General features: G+C 52.3%; 1 protein-coding gene across 1 annotated transcript; it reads right to left on the bottom strand.

The window, feature by feature from the left end:
* Window positions 1-7,585: 7,585 nt before the first annotated feature.
* On the bottom strand, window positions 7,586-11,916 carry NMB (neuromedin B). Its single transcript, XM_066558902.1, has 3 exons — window positions 11,723-11,916; window positions 11,071-11,273; window positions 7,586-7,851 (listed from the first exon to the last, which is right to left on the bottom strand). The coding sequence occupies exons 1-3, from the start codon at window positions 11,853-11,855 to the stop codon at window positions 7,804-7,806; spliced, it is 384 nt and encodes a 127-aa protein (XP_066414999.1). The 5' UTR covers window positions 11,856-11,916; the 3' UTR covers window positions 7,586-7,803.
* Window positions 11,917-15,167: the final 3,251 nt, after the last annotated feature.

The following is a 15,167-nucleotide window of genomic DNA, read 5'->3' as shown; positions in this document are numbered from 1 at the left end:
GGAAGGGAAGGGAAGGGAAGGGAAGGGAAGGGAAGGGAAGGGAAGGGAAGGGAAGGGAAGTTTCTGGCTTGGAGCTAGCTAAAAACCAATCCCACAAAAATCTAATGCAGTGTTCCTGGTCCAGCCTGGAGAGAGATTGAACCAAAACCATGCAGGAGCCCAAATCTCCCCACTCCACCCCTGGGTCCATCTGAAATCTACAGCAGCCATTTCTGGGTGTGAAGCACATACTTAGGGAATAAAACATCATTACAAAATCACCCCAAGACAGGGATGTTCAGAGCTCTTCCCTCCAGTGGTCCTGTCCCACCAAACCTCACCCTGGGATGTGCCCTGCAGTTGGTGCCAGTCCTGCTGGGATGGAGGGGTTGAACCAGAGGCCCTCAGAGTCACCCACCAGAATTCATGTGAGGCTGAAGGCCCTGTTCCTCCCACCACAGCCTCACAGATCTCCCAGCAGAGCTGTTCCCTAAAACCTTGCAGGGGAGGTGTCTCCCATCCTCCCAGGGAAAGGGAGGCTGACCCTTCATCAAAGGACAGGATCTTTAAGCGTGCCACACAAATGTTCCCAGGCAGGAAAAGCAGAGTGTCCCTTTTCCCAAGTCCCAGGTAAGGATTCCCACAAGTCCTCCTGCCCTGCCTGGAGCTCCCTCATCCCTTCCCATGGCACTTGGATCCAGGTTCTGGAGCAGGTTGGTGCCTCCCACACCAGCAACGTGACCAGGCTGGAGCTGCTCCCTGGCCCATGCTGGGGGCTGGTGCCTCCCTGATCAGGGCCACCCCCCCGGGCCACTTCTTGCTGGGTTTGGCTTGAAAACCCTCCTTGGAACAGGCACAGATCCACTCCTGAAGGCAAAGGTGCTCCCTGGCACGTGAGAGGGTGGGAGATGTCAGCAAGGCTGTGGGAGCTGTGAGAGCAGGAAAGGAACCACAGGAGTGTCCTGAGTTCACTCTTTGTGCTTCCTACCTGGGGCAGGAAGGGGTCATCCTGCACCCACCTCTGCCTCCTCCTTTGGGAAGGAGATTTGCCCAAATTCCAGCTTGGCTGCTCTTCCCACAGTAGGAAAACACCTCTGTGTTGGTACTGAGCTAAGCATATTTTATAAATCCATCAATTCTGCAGCTCCACAACTCCTCAGCATTGCACAAAGGTTGGCTGGGACATGGCAGGAGGGGGTTTATGGCACCTTCCCCTGCAGCACAGCAGGACCAGGAGTGCTGGGAGCTGTCCCTGCTGCATTCCCCAGTGCTAGGACAGGTGTATCTGCTCACTGCATTTTGCACTCCACCAGCCTGAAGAACCAAAAAATTTATGAATCCCTTATTCCTGCTGCAGTCCTTGGCTTCTCCTCAGCCCCACATGGAGGTTAAAATGAACAGAAAGGAAAAGAAGATGCTAGATTGTGCTGGGCCTTCTGTCACTGCACTCCAGCACCCTGGGGATTTTGGGAGTCCTGTGGGAGGGTCCTGGGGCAGAAGGGCTCCCACCCAACCCCACAGCTGGTGCTGTCCCTGCTGCTCTGGAGCTGTTTTCATTCTTTATGTGCACTGCAGGAACTTTATCCCATTCTGCTGTCCCTGAAGGTCTGGGTTGGGCAGGGCCGGCCCAACAGGGAGATCCCTGGTGCTGTAGTTGGCCTTTGTTAAATGTTTGAAGGTCTCATCACCCTCTCAGTGTCACCTTTACCAGTTTGATTTTTCCAGAGGCTGGTGAGTGACAGGGAAAAGTGAGCTGGTGGGTCAGATCACCAGGAAAAGGCTTCTGTATGCCTTTTTACAGAATCACAGGATCACTGAGGTTGGAAAAAGCCTCCAAGACCATTGAGTCCAATATGTGACCAATCCCCACTTTGCCAACCAGCCCAGAGCACTGAATGCCACATCAAATCATTCCTTGAATGCCTCCAGGGATGGGGACTCCTGTCACAGTGATATTTTCTGAACAATCCTCTTTGGCCAGGATTTTCTCCTGGGAAGTTGAGAAGCCTCAGAGAGGAACAAAAACAAGAATTATCAGATTGCTGCTCCTGTGATTGCTGCTTTGGAATGTGGTCTGGACATTAATTGTTTACCAACAGGTGAATGTTTGATTGGTTTCATGTGAATTGTTTTAATTTAATGACCAATCACCATCAGCTGTGTCAGACTCTGAGGAATCAGTCATGAGGTTTTTATTATTCTTTCTTGTTAAGCCTTCTGATGTCTCCTTTCTCTTCCTTTAGTATAGTTTTAGTATAGCATTCTTTAATATAATAATAAATATATAATCATAAAATAATAAATCAGCCTTCTGAGAAAAAGGAGTCAAATTCTCATCTCTCACCTTGTCCTGGGGACCCTCACAACATCACAGACTCCCTCTCCTGAGCAGCCCCTTTTAATGCCTGACAGCCCTTTCCATGGAGAAATTCCTCCTGATGTCCAACCTGAGGCTCCCCTGGCACAGCTTGAGGACTTCTCCTCTTGTCCTGTTTCCTGTCCCCTGGGAGCAGAGCCCGACCTCCCCAGCTGTGCCCTCCTGTCAGGGAGTTATGCACAGCCAGAAGGTCCCTCCTGAGCCTCCTTTTCTCCAGGCTGAGCCCCCCCTGCTCCTTCAGCTGCTCCTGGTGCTCCAGACCCTTCCCCAGCTCTGTTCCCTTCCCTGGATGGGCTCCAGCCCCCAATGTCCTTCTTGGAGTGAGGGCTCCAGAGCTTCCACCCAGGGCTGGAGGTGCTTCAGCAGAGCCAGCACAGGCACTGCCCTGGGCTGTGGCCACACTGGTTTTGCTACAAGCCAGCTGCTGTTGGCCTTTTTGGCCACCTGGAATCTCTCTGTGGTTTGAGAACACTGCATTTAACCTCTCCTCCTCTGCACTAGGAAATTATCTGGATACAGTGCCAAGCTCTGGAAATCCACTTCCTCGGGTTGTCCCAGCCTCTGTCCTGGCTGGATTTACCTTGGTCAGGCCAGGGTTTGATGTTCACACCAGGATATGAAGAGCTTTCCCTGGAGGAGCGTGGGGGTGGCAATGGAATTTGACTGCTTTGCTTCCTGATGGCAGCTTGCTTCCCTTTCTGCTTCCTTCCCTCCCTCCCTGCCTGCCTGCCTTGTTGGTCTCCTCTGGAACAGAGGTCTCCAAGCACCTCAGAGGAGGGAACAACCCAGCCTGGGGCTGTGTCACTGCAAGAGCTCAGCAGGAGGGTGTCCCCTGTCACTGAGCACTGCCCTGAGCCTGGGACAGCAATGACACCAAGTGGTGGCACTGGATTTTCACTGACATCGCTCTGAGCCAGCTCTGCTCTGAGCCAGTCCCACAGCCAAAGACACAAATGTCACTTGTGAAGGTTGTCACTGTGAATTTTCTGAAAAATCCCTACGCCAGGATTTTTCTCCTGAAAAGCTGAGAAGCCTCAGAAAAGAAATGTAAACAATAATTCTCTGATTGCTTGGAATGTGCTCTGGAGGTTGCTCACCAACAGGTGCATCTTGGATTGATTCCATGTGAATTGTTTTTACTTTGTGACCAATCCCAGTCCAGCTGTGTCGGACTCTCTGGTCAGTCACAATATTTTATTATTCATTCCTTTCTAGCTTTCTGTTGTCTCCTTTCTCTTTCTTTGGTATAGTTCTAATATATAATTTTCTTTTAATATAATATATATCATAAAATATTTCAAAATATAAATCAACCTTCTGAAACATGGAGTCAGATTCCTCATCTCTCCCCTCATTGTGGGGACCCTCAGCCAGCACCACAGAAGGTGATTTTGTCTGTTTATCTCCCTTCATGTTCTTTTCCCAGCCCTGGGGCCATGCCACAGCCTCAGGTTGTGGGGGAAGCCCAGGAACAGCAAATGTCAGAGAGCCCATGAGCTCTCAGGGCTTCCAAAGAAATGTGCCACAGGTCAGCCACAGGCCCCCAACACCAGCGCTGGCCCTTTACTATGACAGTGTTTGCAGGGGTCTGAGGATGAGGGAAGAGATGAGGCTCTGACTCCATGGTTCAGAAGGCTGATTTATTATTTTATGATATATATTATATTAAAACTATACTAAAAGAATAGAAGAAAGGATTTCATCAGAAGGCTGGCTAAGAATAGAAAAAGAAGGAATGATAACAAAGGCTTGTGTCTGGGACAGAGAGTCTGAGCCAGCTGGGCTGTGATTGGCCATTAATTAGAAATAACCACATGAGCCAATCCCAGATGCACCTGTTGCATTCCACAGCAGCAGATAACCATTGGTTACATTTTGTTGCTGAGGCCTCTCAGCTTCTCAGGAGGAAAAATCCTAAGGAAAGGATTTTTCATAAAAGGTATCTGTGACACTTTTCCCGGGCAAACCAAAGTCACCACCCAGGTTCCTGATGGCAGATTGCAGGAGCCACTGGGCACTGTCAAACCGGCCCGACTTGGCACTGGTGCCAGCTTGGGTCTGGGAGGCATCCGGCGCAATGTGGAATTTCAGGAGCCAGCCGGCCCCTCCGGACCACAGGCCCCAACAGGTCAGGCCTTTTCCCCTGGAAACAAACCTCACCATTCCAGGTTCCTAATGTCAGTTTACAGGAGGCACTTGGAATTGTCAGACCAGCCTGAGTTTCCAGTGGTGGTGGCTTGGGTCTGGGAGGCATCCTGCGAAAGGCGGAATTCCAGCAGACAGCGGCCATTTTGGGCCTCAGGCCCCTGAATAACTGTTCAGGCCTTTTCCTTGGGAAACAAAACTCACCAGCCCATGTTCCTGCTGTCAGTTTGCAGGAGACACTTGGCACTGTCAAACCAGCCCAAGTTTCTGGTGGTGCCACTGGGCACTGGGAGGCATCCTGTGCAATGTGGAATTTCAGGAGCCAGCCGGCCACTCCGGCCCACAGGCCCTTGAAACCAATGCCAGCCCTTTTCCCTGGCAAACAAAACCCACAAGCCGAGGTTCCTGGTGGCAGATTGCAGGAGGCACTGGGCACTGTCAAACCAGCTCAACTTGGCACTGGTGCCACCGTGGGTCAGGGAGGCATCCTGTGCAATGAGGAATTCCAGCAGGCAGCTGCTCTGAACACCCCAGGAAAGTCATCCCAGTGACCCCCAGGGGCCTCATTGCATCTCTCAATCAAATACTTAAATTAATTTACAATAAATTAACTTATATTGTGCTTGCAGTGTGCAGAAACAGCTGTGAGCAAGGACTTGAGCCCCAGCAGCAGCATGGAGAGTTAGCCTCAAACCAGAGGAGTGGCAGAAATAAATCAGAGCTGGGGAAAAAACCAAAGTGAAGAATTGACTGCTTTTCTAAGCTTGGGCACAAAGCCTTGGTCCTGGAGCTTTCCTGAGAACGTGTCCTGGTGAGTGATGGGACATTGTGTAGGTAAATGTCAGAAAGGCCTGTGTAGGTAAATGTCAGAAAGGTGCATGACAGGGCAGAGCCAGCACACTGCCAAAAACTGATGAGCTTCCTCAAAAGCTTTCCTGATCCTCTCAGTCTGTAATCTAAACTCAAGAGGGAATGGTGATTTAGGGGCTGAATAGTGATTTTAGTTGTTTGCCTGTGAGGGATAAATAGATGTCACCCACAGGGACATCAGGGAGCAGGAGAGGGGCTGGAAGTGACCCTGGCAGAGGGGAGGGGAGGTGCCTTCCCCAGGTGTGAAAATGCTTGAGGGGGTTGTTTTTTTTCCCAAAACCTGAATCACATACTTAAATGAATTAATAAATAAACTCATATTCCCCATGGTGAGCCAGTTCTGCCCATGGCAGCAGTTAACAAGTGACCTCATCCTTCTTTATCCCAACCCAGAGGAGAGTGATGAGGGGCTGGGGACAGACAGACAGACAGACAGAGAGGCAGCTGGACAGGGTCTGGCTGGGTCAGAGGGAGAATGAGGATCTCACCTGGGTGCCTCAGGACCCTGCTGCCCCTGCAGTGAGCTGGACAGGGTGGTCCCATGACACATCAAGGCAGGAAGCCCATGAGGCTGTCAGTCCCTCACAGTGCTGGCTGAGGGGCATCTGGCTTCCTCCAGTGTCAAACACAATCCACAGGGTCATTATTTTTCTTGCTAATAATTAGTTTTTAGTCAAAGCTTTACTCCAGCTAATGAAAAGGTGAGCTGGGGGTCACCCACACCCCAGAACATAACAAGAAGTAGATGTTGGAGGAAGAATTCCTGCATGAATGGCTGCAGGACAGTGGAAAAGCTCTTGAGCAAAGCTGGGGGGCAGGAGACCATGAAGGATTCCCAAAGGGAACTTCTACAGGGGGTGCCACAGGTGGGCTGCTCACCAGCAGGTGGGGAACCGGGGAGGCTCAAGGTGCTGCTCTTCCCAGGGGCTGCAGCCAAGCAGCTGCTCCAGTGAGGAAGAGGAGGCTCCACAGGCTCTGAACTATCCTTGAAAGGACAGGGAGCACGGTGGGAAGGTCTCCTACCATGGCTTTGACCCCTCTACCATCTTCAGGTGCTGGATCTTCCCTTGGCTTGGTGTGAGGTGGCTCTGAGGTTCCTGCTCTTGGGCAAAGGGCTCTCCCCCTGTGGGACCAAAGGGTCAGGCTGAATTTATGAGAATTTTACCCAGCTGAATTTATCAGCAGAATTGTGGGGAGCAGAGTGTGAAAGTTTATGGCTTCATTTATGGCATCACTCTGGGCTCTGCTGCCAGGCTTTGCTCTTCCTGGGGACATCTCCAGGGCATGGAGATGCTCTGAGGAAAGGCTGACACAACTGCTCACCTGGACAAGAGAAGGCTCAGGAGAGACCTCAGAGCCCTGCCAGGGCCTGAAGGGGCTCCAGGAGAGCTGGAGAGGGACTGGGGACAAGGGATGGAGGGACAGGACACAGGGAATGGCTCCCACTGCCAGAGGGCAGGGATGGATGGGAGATTGGGAAGGAATTGTTCCCTGTGAGGGTGGGGAGGCCCTGGCACAGGGTGCCCACAGAAACTGTGGTTGCTCCATCCCTGGAAATGCCCAAGGCCAGGCTGGACAGGGATTAGAGCAACCTGGGGTAGTGGAATTGCCCCTGGAACACGGCCACAAGGTGTCCCTTTAACCCAACCCATTCTGTGACCGCCACAAGTGGCTGGGAGCCATGGGGTGCAGCTGTGAGCAGCACTTTCAGAAGGAACAGACCCAGAGCCTGCTCATGGGACTGTTCCATCACCCATTTCACCCTCAGCTCCCTTCTCCTGCCATCCTGCACAACCAAGGGCCCAGGGCTGTGCCTCTGCCCCTGTGAGTGTTTACCTGCAGGCACGAGATGAGGGAGCACTGAGCCATCCTCACAAAGCAGCCTCACAAGCAGAGGAGTGTGTGATGGCCAAGGAGCCTGCAGTTAACCCTGAGGTGCCACAATCCCAGCACTGCCAGGACAAGATTTTGCTGGGAACATTCCCAGCAAAGAGGGTCACAAATGCTCCTATGATCTGTGGGTGTGATCAGCTCACCCAGGTGTGCTGTTTTATCATGTCAGGGTCTCCTTCAGTGAGCAGAGGCTGCAGGGATGAATCCAAACCCTCTGAGCTGTTGGGAGCTTCCCTTCACCCTTCCCCAAGGGGCTCCCCCTGCCCATTCCACCTGCACAAGCCCTGGGGTTCTGCCTTCCTCCCCCCATAGAAGAGTCTGTGCAAAGAACCAGCTTTATTCACACAGGCACATCAGACATCAAGGAAACACAAAACACACAGGGAGGCTCCACTTCCACACACACCATCACTATTAACAATATTTCAGAAAGAATAAATAAAAGTGCTGTTGCTATAGGAACCCACAAGGACGAAGCTCTCCTCTGTTCAGCAGGCACAGCTGACCTTGCACACCTCATCCTCCCCAGCTGCTCCTCCTCAGTTTGAGAAGTACTTCTCCAGCACCTTTGTTAAAAGCCCTGTCTCCTACAAAACAAGACACAAGAGTGAGACAGGGGTCCTGCACACAACCAGCACCATCACCACCCTGGGGCAGGGCACACAAACACCCCATGGCACCCTCAGGGGTGGCTTGGCATGGCACATGAGAAGGACAGAGCCAGAAGCTTCCCATCTGTGCTCCAACAGCTGAACCACGGCTCAGGGTTGAGGGAAACTTCATCCCAGTGAGGCAGCAGCCACTGGTTGAGCTCCAGGGCAGAGCCTCTGCCACTGACACATTCTCTGAAAAATCCCTTCACCAGGATTTCTTCTCCTGGGAGGCTGAGAAGCCTCAGAAATGAAATGTAAAAAATGATTCTGATTGCTTGGAATGTGGTTTGGAGGTTGCTCACCAACAGGTGCATCTTGGATTGGTTCCATTGTATTGTTTTTACTTGATGACCAATCCCAGTCCAGCTGTGTCCGGACTCTGGTCAGTCATGGGTTTTTATTATTTATTCTTGTTTTAGCCTTCTGATGTCTCCTTTCTCTTTCTTTAGTATAGTTTTAGTATATCATTATAATATAATAAATATAATAGAATAAATATGATATTATGTAATAAATATAATACAATATAACATTATATTATATGATATATGATATCTAGTATAATATAATATAATATAATATAATATAATATAATATAATATAATATAATATAATATAATATACCTGCCTTCTAAGAACTTGGAGTCAATTCTCATCTCTGACCTCGTCCTGGGACCCACAACACCACAACAATTAATAACCACAAGCCTCATTCAGCAGAGAATGAGAGAAGGCAGAAAGAGGCAGAAAACACAGCAGGGAAGAGTCACAGAGGGGTTTGTGGGGTTGGCTCTGACCACAGGTCCTGCAGGGCAGAAGGGCTCTCCCCAGCCCTGGAGCTGCTCCATTCCATGGTTTCTGCATCCTGGGGAGTCAGTGCCACACACCCCAGGAGATGCCAAAGGATGGGAAGGATCCTCCTCTGCCAGCCCAATCTCTGTCACACAGAGCAATGAGGCTCTCTCAGCTTCTCAGGAGAAAAATCCTGGCAAAGGTATTTTCCAGAAAATACGTCAGGGGAGCCCCAGCATGCTGAGAGCCAAACCCTGTCTGCACACATGGCTGGAAAGCTGAGATGGACCCAACAAGTTGAGATGGATCCTGAGCAGGGCATGGACAGGGAGTTTCCCATGGTAGAGCCGTGAAAAGGCTGTGAGGAATGAGGGAACACACAGAGGGGCTCAGGCTGGCTGCTGACACCTGGTGTCCAACAGCAGCTGTGCTGAGGGGAAAGCTGCCAGGGTGGCAGGGATTTGGACTGGCACTGTGGCTACCACAAGAGCAAGAATAGTTTTTCTAGGTCGGTCACACAGAATAGTACAATGTGGACAGCACTCAGAGGCAGCTCTGGAATACCCACAGCAGCCCAGATGTGAGGATGCCCTGGGGATGGGTCGGAGAAAGGAGCAGGAGGGCAGGAGCTGGGGAAGTGAAGTGCTCAGAGGTGCCCAAGGAGCAAAAGTAGAAACAGAACCCAGCAAGGTGACCAAGGGGACCAGGGCAAGGTGACCAAGGAGAGGCCCCAGGCTTTGGGGAGAGAAAGTGAGGGGCAGGAGCCAGTTTCACATCAAGCAGCCCAGCTGTGATGGGCACACCAGCCCACCTTGCCCTAGAGAGGCAGCAGCACCTGCATGGGCACAGAGAAATCACCCAGCAGAGCAGGGCTGTGGCACCAGGGCCACACCTGGGCAGCACCCAGCCCTGAGCTCTGGGAATGGGCACTGCCAGGGCTGGCAGGACTCTGGCACCCAGCTGGAGCACTCTGGGCAGCCTCTGCACAGGCACATCTGCAACGTGAGCAGCTCTCCCACGCAGGGGAGAGCCCCAGGGAGCAGCTCTAGCAATCCACACCACGCTCAGAAACAAGGCAGGGCAGCACACCTGCCAGCTCTCCTGTCCTCTCAACAAGTGCCCTCCTGCTCAGAGGTTCCTTGGTGGGATGGGGAAGGGTCCAGAACCTGCTCAGCCCTCATCTCCTCTCCAGCTGCATCTGAGATGCCAACACTGCAGCCCCCAGCCCAGCCCACTGCACATGCCCTGCTGTATCCTCACTGTGGAAAGCCCTCTGGGAACAGCTCTCTGGGATGCATCAGTTTACCCTAATCTGCTGGAAACGAGCCCAAAAGGGGCTTGAGCAGTCAGTGGCTCTCAGGCTCCCTGTCCTGCACCAGCTCTGCTCCACCTGTGCCCAAGAGGAGCAAGCCCTGCCTGGCCCTGCCCAGCAGAAAGAGCTTTACCTGCATGCAGTGCTCCTCAGGCATCTGGCTCAGGGGGACAGCACAGGTGGGACTGACCCAAGAGGATTTTATCCTTTTTAGACTCCCAGTTACTTCCTGCAGTGACTGGAAAGGGTGAGACACCAGGGAGGTGTGCAGGAGGCAACAGACAAGCAGAGCCACACAGACTAATTCCATTTATGGATGCAGAAATTCCATCTCTGGACTGAGCAATTCGATCTCTGCATCCTGCCTGAGGATCTGTGCCTGTGCATTGCTCCCAGGGGCAGGTTTTCCACCAGGAGCTGAGTGAGCTCCAAGGTAAAAGCCACAGTGAGGGTTTGCTGATGCACAGTGGCACCAGTGGAGCTCCTGCCCTCTCCCTGCTCCCCAGAACCCACTCTGCAGCAGCAGGAGCAATGCACAGCTACTCTCTGCAAGGCTTTGTGCCCTCAGCATCCAGGGATTCCAACCACAGGGACACAGAGCCAAAGCTCTTTGCTTCACAGATGCTTTTCCTCTCACATACTGTGCACCCTCTTGGTCTCCTGCTGTGGAAATAACAGGGAGAGAGGATTTCCCTGTCCTTGGAAAGGGGGACACCATCCTCTTCTGCATCTGGCTGAGGAAGACCCAGATGCTTATTAACAACCCCTGGACACCACTGCTGTCACAGCAGCAGTGACAGCAGAGTTACCTGCTCATCCTCACACCCTTCCCAGGCACCTGGGACTATTTGTCACTGCCCAGCTGGACACAAGCCTCAGGACACTTCTCCTCTCTCCCTTTATGGTTGGTCTTAAGTGGCTTAAGGAGGGTTAAAAGGAGGGTTAAAAGGGAAGTGCACCTCTAGCAGCTGTGCAGGTGCTCCCCTCTCCAGCAGAGCTCCTCCAGCTCTCTGCTCTGAGCATCTCCCTCTAGCTAAGTAAATGCTCACCTGGCCAGTGAGGTCGTATTTCCCTTGGTTCTCATCCAGCAGCCTTTCTTGCAAGAGGATTTTCAGGAGCTCCCGGGTCAGCAGTTCCATCATGTCCTCCAGCAGGGCTCGGAGAGAGGGACCAAACACCACGGGCACTGCAGGCTCCTCGGCAGCCTCCAGGTGTGGGGAGCCCGTGACACTCTTCTTGCCCATGAAGTGACCTGCAACAGCACACACGGGGTGTCTGGGGGGACACAGGGCTCCAGCTGAGCTGGCACCAGCACAGGGAGCACCGAGCAACCTAATGCCCAAAGCAGCTGAGTGACGAGAAACCCAGAAACCCCAGGTCCTCACTAACTCCACGTGGGATTTTTGGGAAACTTCCCTCTCTGTTCCCACTAACAAGATCTCTGGGGAAATTTCCCTCTCTGTTCCCGCTGACAGAGATGCCCCCCAGGGATGCTGAACCTCACATCCAGGGATGCCGGACCGGTCAGCCTGTTGGGGATGCCGGACCTGCTGCCCAGGGATGCAGCTGGAGGTGGCTTCACCCCTGCCCATCGCGGCACTGCCAGCATCCCCCTGCCGGTGGGAGCGGCTCCGCAAGGCAGCCACAGGGCAGGGCGGGATGGCACCGTGCCCGCACCTCCCGCGTGTCCCCGCCCGGTACCTGTGGCCCAGAGGTTGCCGCGGGGGTTGACCTTGATCTTGGCGGCCTGGCTGCGGTGCTCGGCGAAGTCGAGGTGCACGGCGGGCCCGAGCGCGGCCCCGCAGAGCAGCAGCAGCAGGCAGCGCAGCGCCATCGCCCCGGGCCCCGCGCCCGCCGCCGCGCGGTTATAGCGGCGGGGAGGGACAGCGACACGGGGAGGGACCCGGACACGGCCCGGCCTCCGGCTGACTCCGCCTGGTTATAGCGGGACCGCCGCAGCCCAGCCCCACGGCCCCACCCGTTACACCGGGGCCGCCCGGGCTGAGCCGCTCCCAGCCCCGTCCGTGCCCGCCGTGTGCCCCCCCAGCGCCCGGGCCGAGCGGGAGATGTGACGGACCCACCGCTGAGTCCGGTCCCCGTCCCCACATCCATCCATGTCCATCTTCCACCTTCTCCTTTCTCCTTCTCTTCTTTTTGCACTGGAGCTCAGCCCTGAGCTCCATTCCCAGTTTAGCTCCAAGCCATCTCCCAGTACATGTGTGTAGTGGATATTTTTGTCCCCGACGAGAGGGAGAGAGTGATAAGATCTGATAAGATTCCATCTTATCAGAAGGCTAATTAATTACTTCATTATACTATATTATATTACACTATATTACATTACATCTAAACTGAGTCTGCCAAGCACTCAACTCTGCACACCCTGCACAGAATCTTGTGACTGTCCCCACACACAGACACTTGGCCCTGACAGGCCAAGGAAACAAAACCCCATCACTTTGGGTAATCAATCTCCATATTGCATTCTACTCTGACACAAACAGGCACAGCAAATGAGGTAAGAATTGTTTTTCCTTTCTCTGAGGTTCAGAGAATGTGAAACCCAGAAATATTCTTGGCAAGAATTGTGCCTTGCTTTTCTCTGTGAAATGTGGCTACACAAGTGCCTGCTCACCTGATTATCGGGATGGGTAATTGGGGATGTGTCCTTAAGGACCTGCCAGCTCTGCCCAGCTCCTTCTCTTGCCAGAGCAGCCTCCCAGAGGATCCCACACACTGCAGAGCACAGGAGCCAGAGCCTGTGTATCACTTCTCACCTTTCCCACTCCCTTTGAGATTTTACAGCCCACTCTTTCCTGATTACTGCACCCAAAGCTCCCATGGACAATCATGTTCCCCATGAGCTCCTCCTTTCCACTAAAGGGATGGAGCTGTGCCCAGCCATGCCAGGGTCCTGGGGCACAGACTGTGTGTGCCCAGGGCCCAAATGAACTGAATTCCAGGTGAAACTGGAAGTATTTGCTCAGAGGGCTCCAAGGCACAAGTTGTGCTCTGTTTCTTCTTGTCCCTTGCCTGCAGCCAACAGGGGTTGCTCCAGGTTCCATATTTACACAGGGATACTCTCAGCAGGCTGGGGTGAGTCTGGTGGGGGTTCCCAGGGTCAGACATAATCCTGGCAGGTCCATGGTGAGGAGGAGGAGGGTCTGGGGCCAGGTCAAGCCAGTCAGGCACTGCTGAGCTCGCACAGCTCAGTGACAGACTGCAGGCCCAGGACTGAGCTCAGGTGGGTCCATGGGGAAGTAGGGAAGTCCCAGGTGCAGCCCATCAGTGTCCTAAAGGCCCTGACAGCTTCTGCTGGATTTACAGTTCCATAACTCTGCAAGGAGGTGCTGGTGGATGGGGATGAGATGACCCTGTTCTCCTGGGAAATGGCAGAGGGAATTCATCAGCAATGCCATTCCCAGCACGTGCTGCTGCTCAGGAGAGCAGGGCTGGAGGTGACACGTTCCCCTTCAGCAGCAGGGGCTCAGAGTTCCAGCTGCAATCTCAGCTCTAAGCTTACAGGAAGGAAAAAAAAAAACCCAAAGTGTTCCTGTGTGGTGTTTGTGAGGTCCCCAGGTCGAGATGAGAATTTGACTCCTTGTTCTCAGAAGGCTGATTTATTATTTTATAATATTATATTATAGTAAAAGAATGCTATACTAAAACTATACTAAAGAAAGAGAAAGGATACATCAGAAAGCTTAACAAGAATGAATAATAAAAACCTGTGACTCCTCAGAGCCTCGACATGGCTGGACCATGATTGGTCATTAAATAAAATCAATTCACATGGAACCAATCAAACATTCACCTGTTGGTAAACAATGTCCAAGCCACATTCCAAAGCAGCAATCACACGAGCAGCAATCAGATAATTGTTGTTTTCATTCCTCTCTGAGGCTTCTCAGCTTCCCAGGAGAAAATCCTGGCCAAAGAGGATTGTTCAGAAAATATCATGGTGACATTCCTGTGTCACCAAGCATCTTCTCAAAATGTGTGAGTGTCCCCTTGGGTGGCCAGATCAGCATGGGCTCCCTCACTGTTCCAGAGATGTGCCACGGGCATGGACAGGGCCTTCTCCTCCCTCACCCACCAGGTGTGACACCTCTGCCAGCCTTGTCCAGGTGTGCTGGAGCTCCTGGACTCCCAGGGGATTCACTCTGCCCTCTCACCGTGCTCCTTCCCTGTGTTCAGCAGGAGAGGGGCTGAGCAGGCACTGCTGGACTTCCACAAGGAGGTGACCCTTTAGAGGAACAGGGGGACAGGAACACAGAGCTCAGCCCAGATGTGGCACTTGCAGCACCTCAGCCCCAGCTCTCACACTCCCATCACAGCAGCCTCGTGTCCCTGCTGAGAGAGGACACCTGAGGCCCGGGTCCCAGTGCTGGTGGCTGGCACCACTGCTTGGGCTCTGCTGTCCCCTCCCAGTGCTGCCCCTGGACAGACAGAAACAGCCCTGTCCCTCCTCCATTCCCTCCTCCCCCGTGTCCTGCACTGCCATTGCACTTGTGAAAAATGCGTATTTTATGATTGGCTTTTCACAAATATTAAAATGAATATTATGTGTGTTATGTTAGAAAGTTATGCTGTATTAATTTTTTAAGTAATTTTAGGTTATAACATAATGTTAAAATAGAAACTATGCTATGTAGGATACTTTTTTTTTGTAAAGAAAGGACTTGCAGAGAGATAGCAGCCCCAGGACACCTGAATCCTTCAGAGAAAGAGAATTTATTGCTCCATTATCAGAAGAAATGAACTTCTTCCTGCCTCGAAGGAGCTGTTAGGATTAGAAGGAAGAAGCTGACACTGCCCAGACAGAATCCTGTGTTTGAATGGAATTTATGCATCATGGATGAGGTGTATGAATATGCAACAGGCTGTTGCTTTTAAGGGTTAATCCTCTGTTAACGCGGGGCCTTTTTGGGCTTATGCTGCCCAGAAAAAGGTACCCGGACTGTCCCTAACTCTTTGTTCTTATTGTCTCATATTGTCCTAATCCAAATTGTCCAAATTATTATTACTCTAATTATATTGTTACTTTTATAACCATTTTATTATTATTAAACTTGTAAAATTTTAAAGACAAGTGATTGGTGTTTTTCACAGCACTGACAAAACACAGCCTGACATGGATGGACAC

This window comes from Molothrus aeneus, chromosome 13 (assembly GCF_037042795.1).
Source record: "Molothrus aeneus isolate 106 chromosome 13, BPBGC_Maene_1.0, whole genome shotgun sequence".
NCBI classification, from domain to species: domain Eukaryota; kingdom Metazoa; phylum Chordata; class Aves; order Passeriformes; family Icteridae; genus Molothrus; species Molothrus aeneus.
This window is presented reverse-complemented; position numbering and strand designations above follow the sequence as displayed.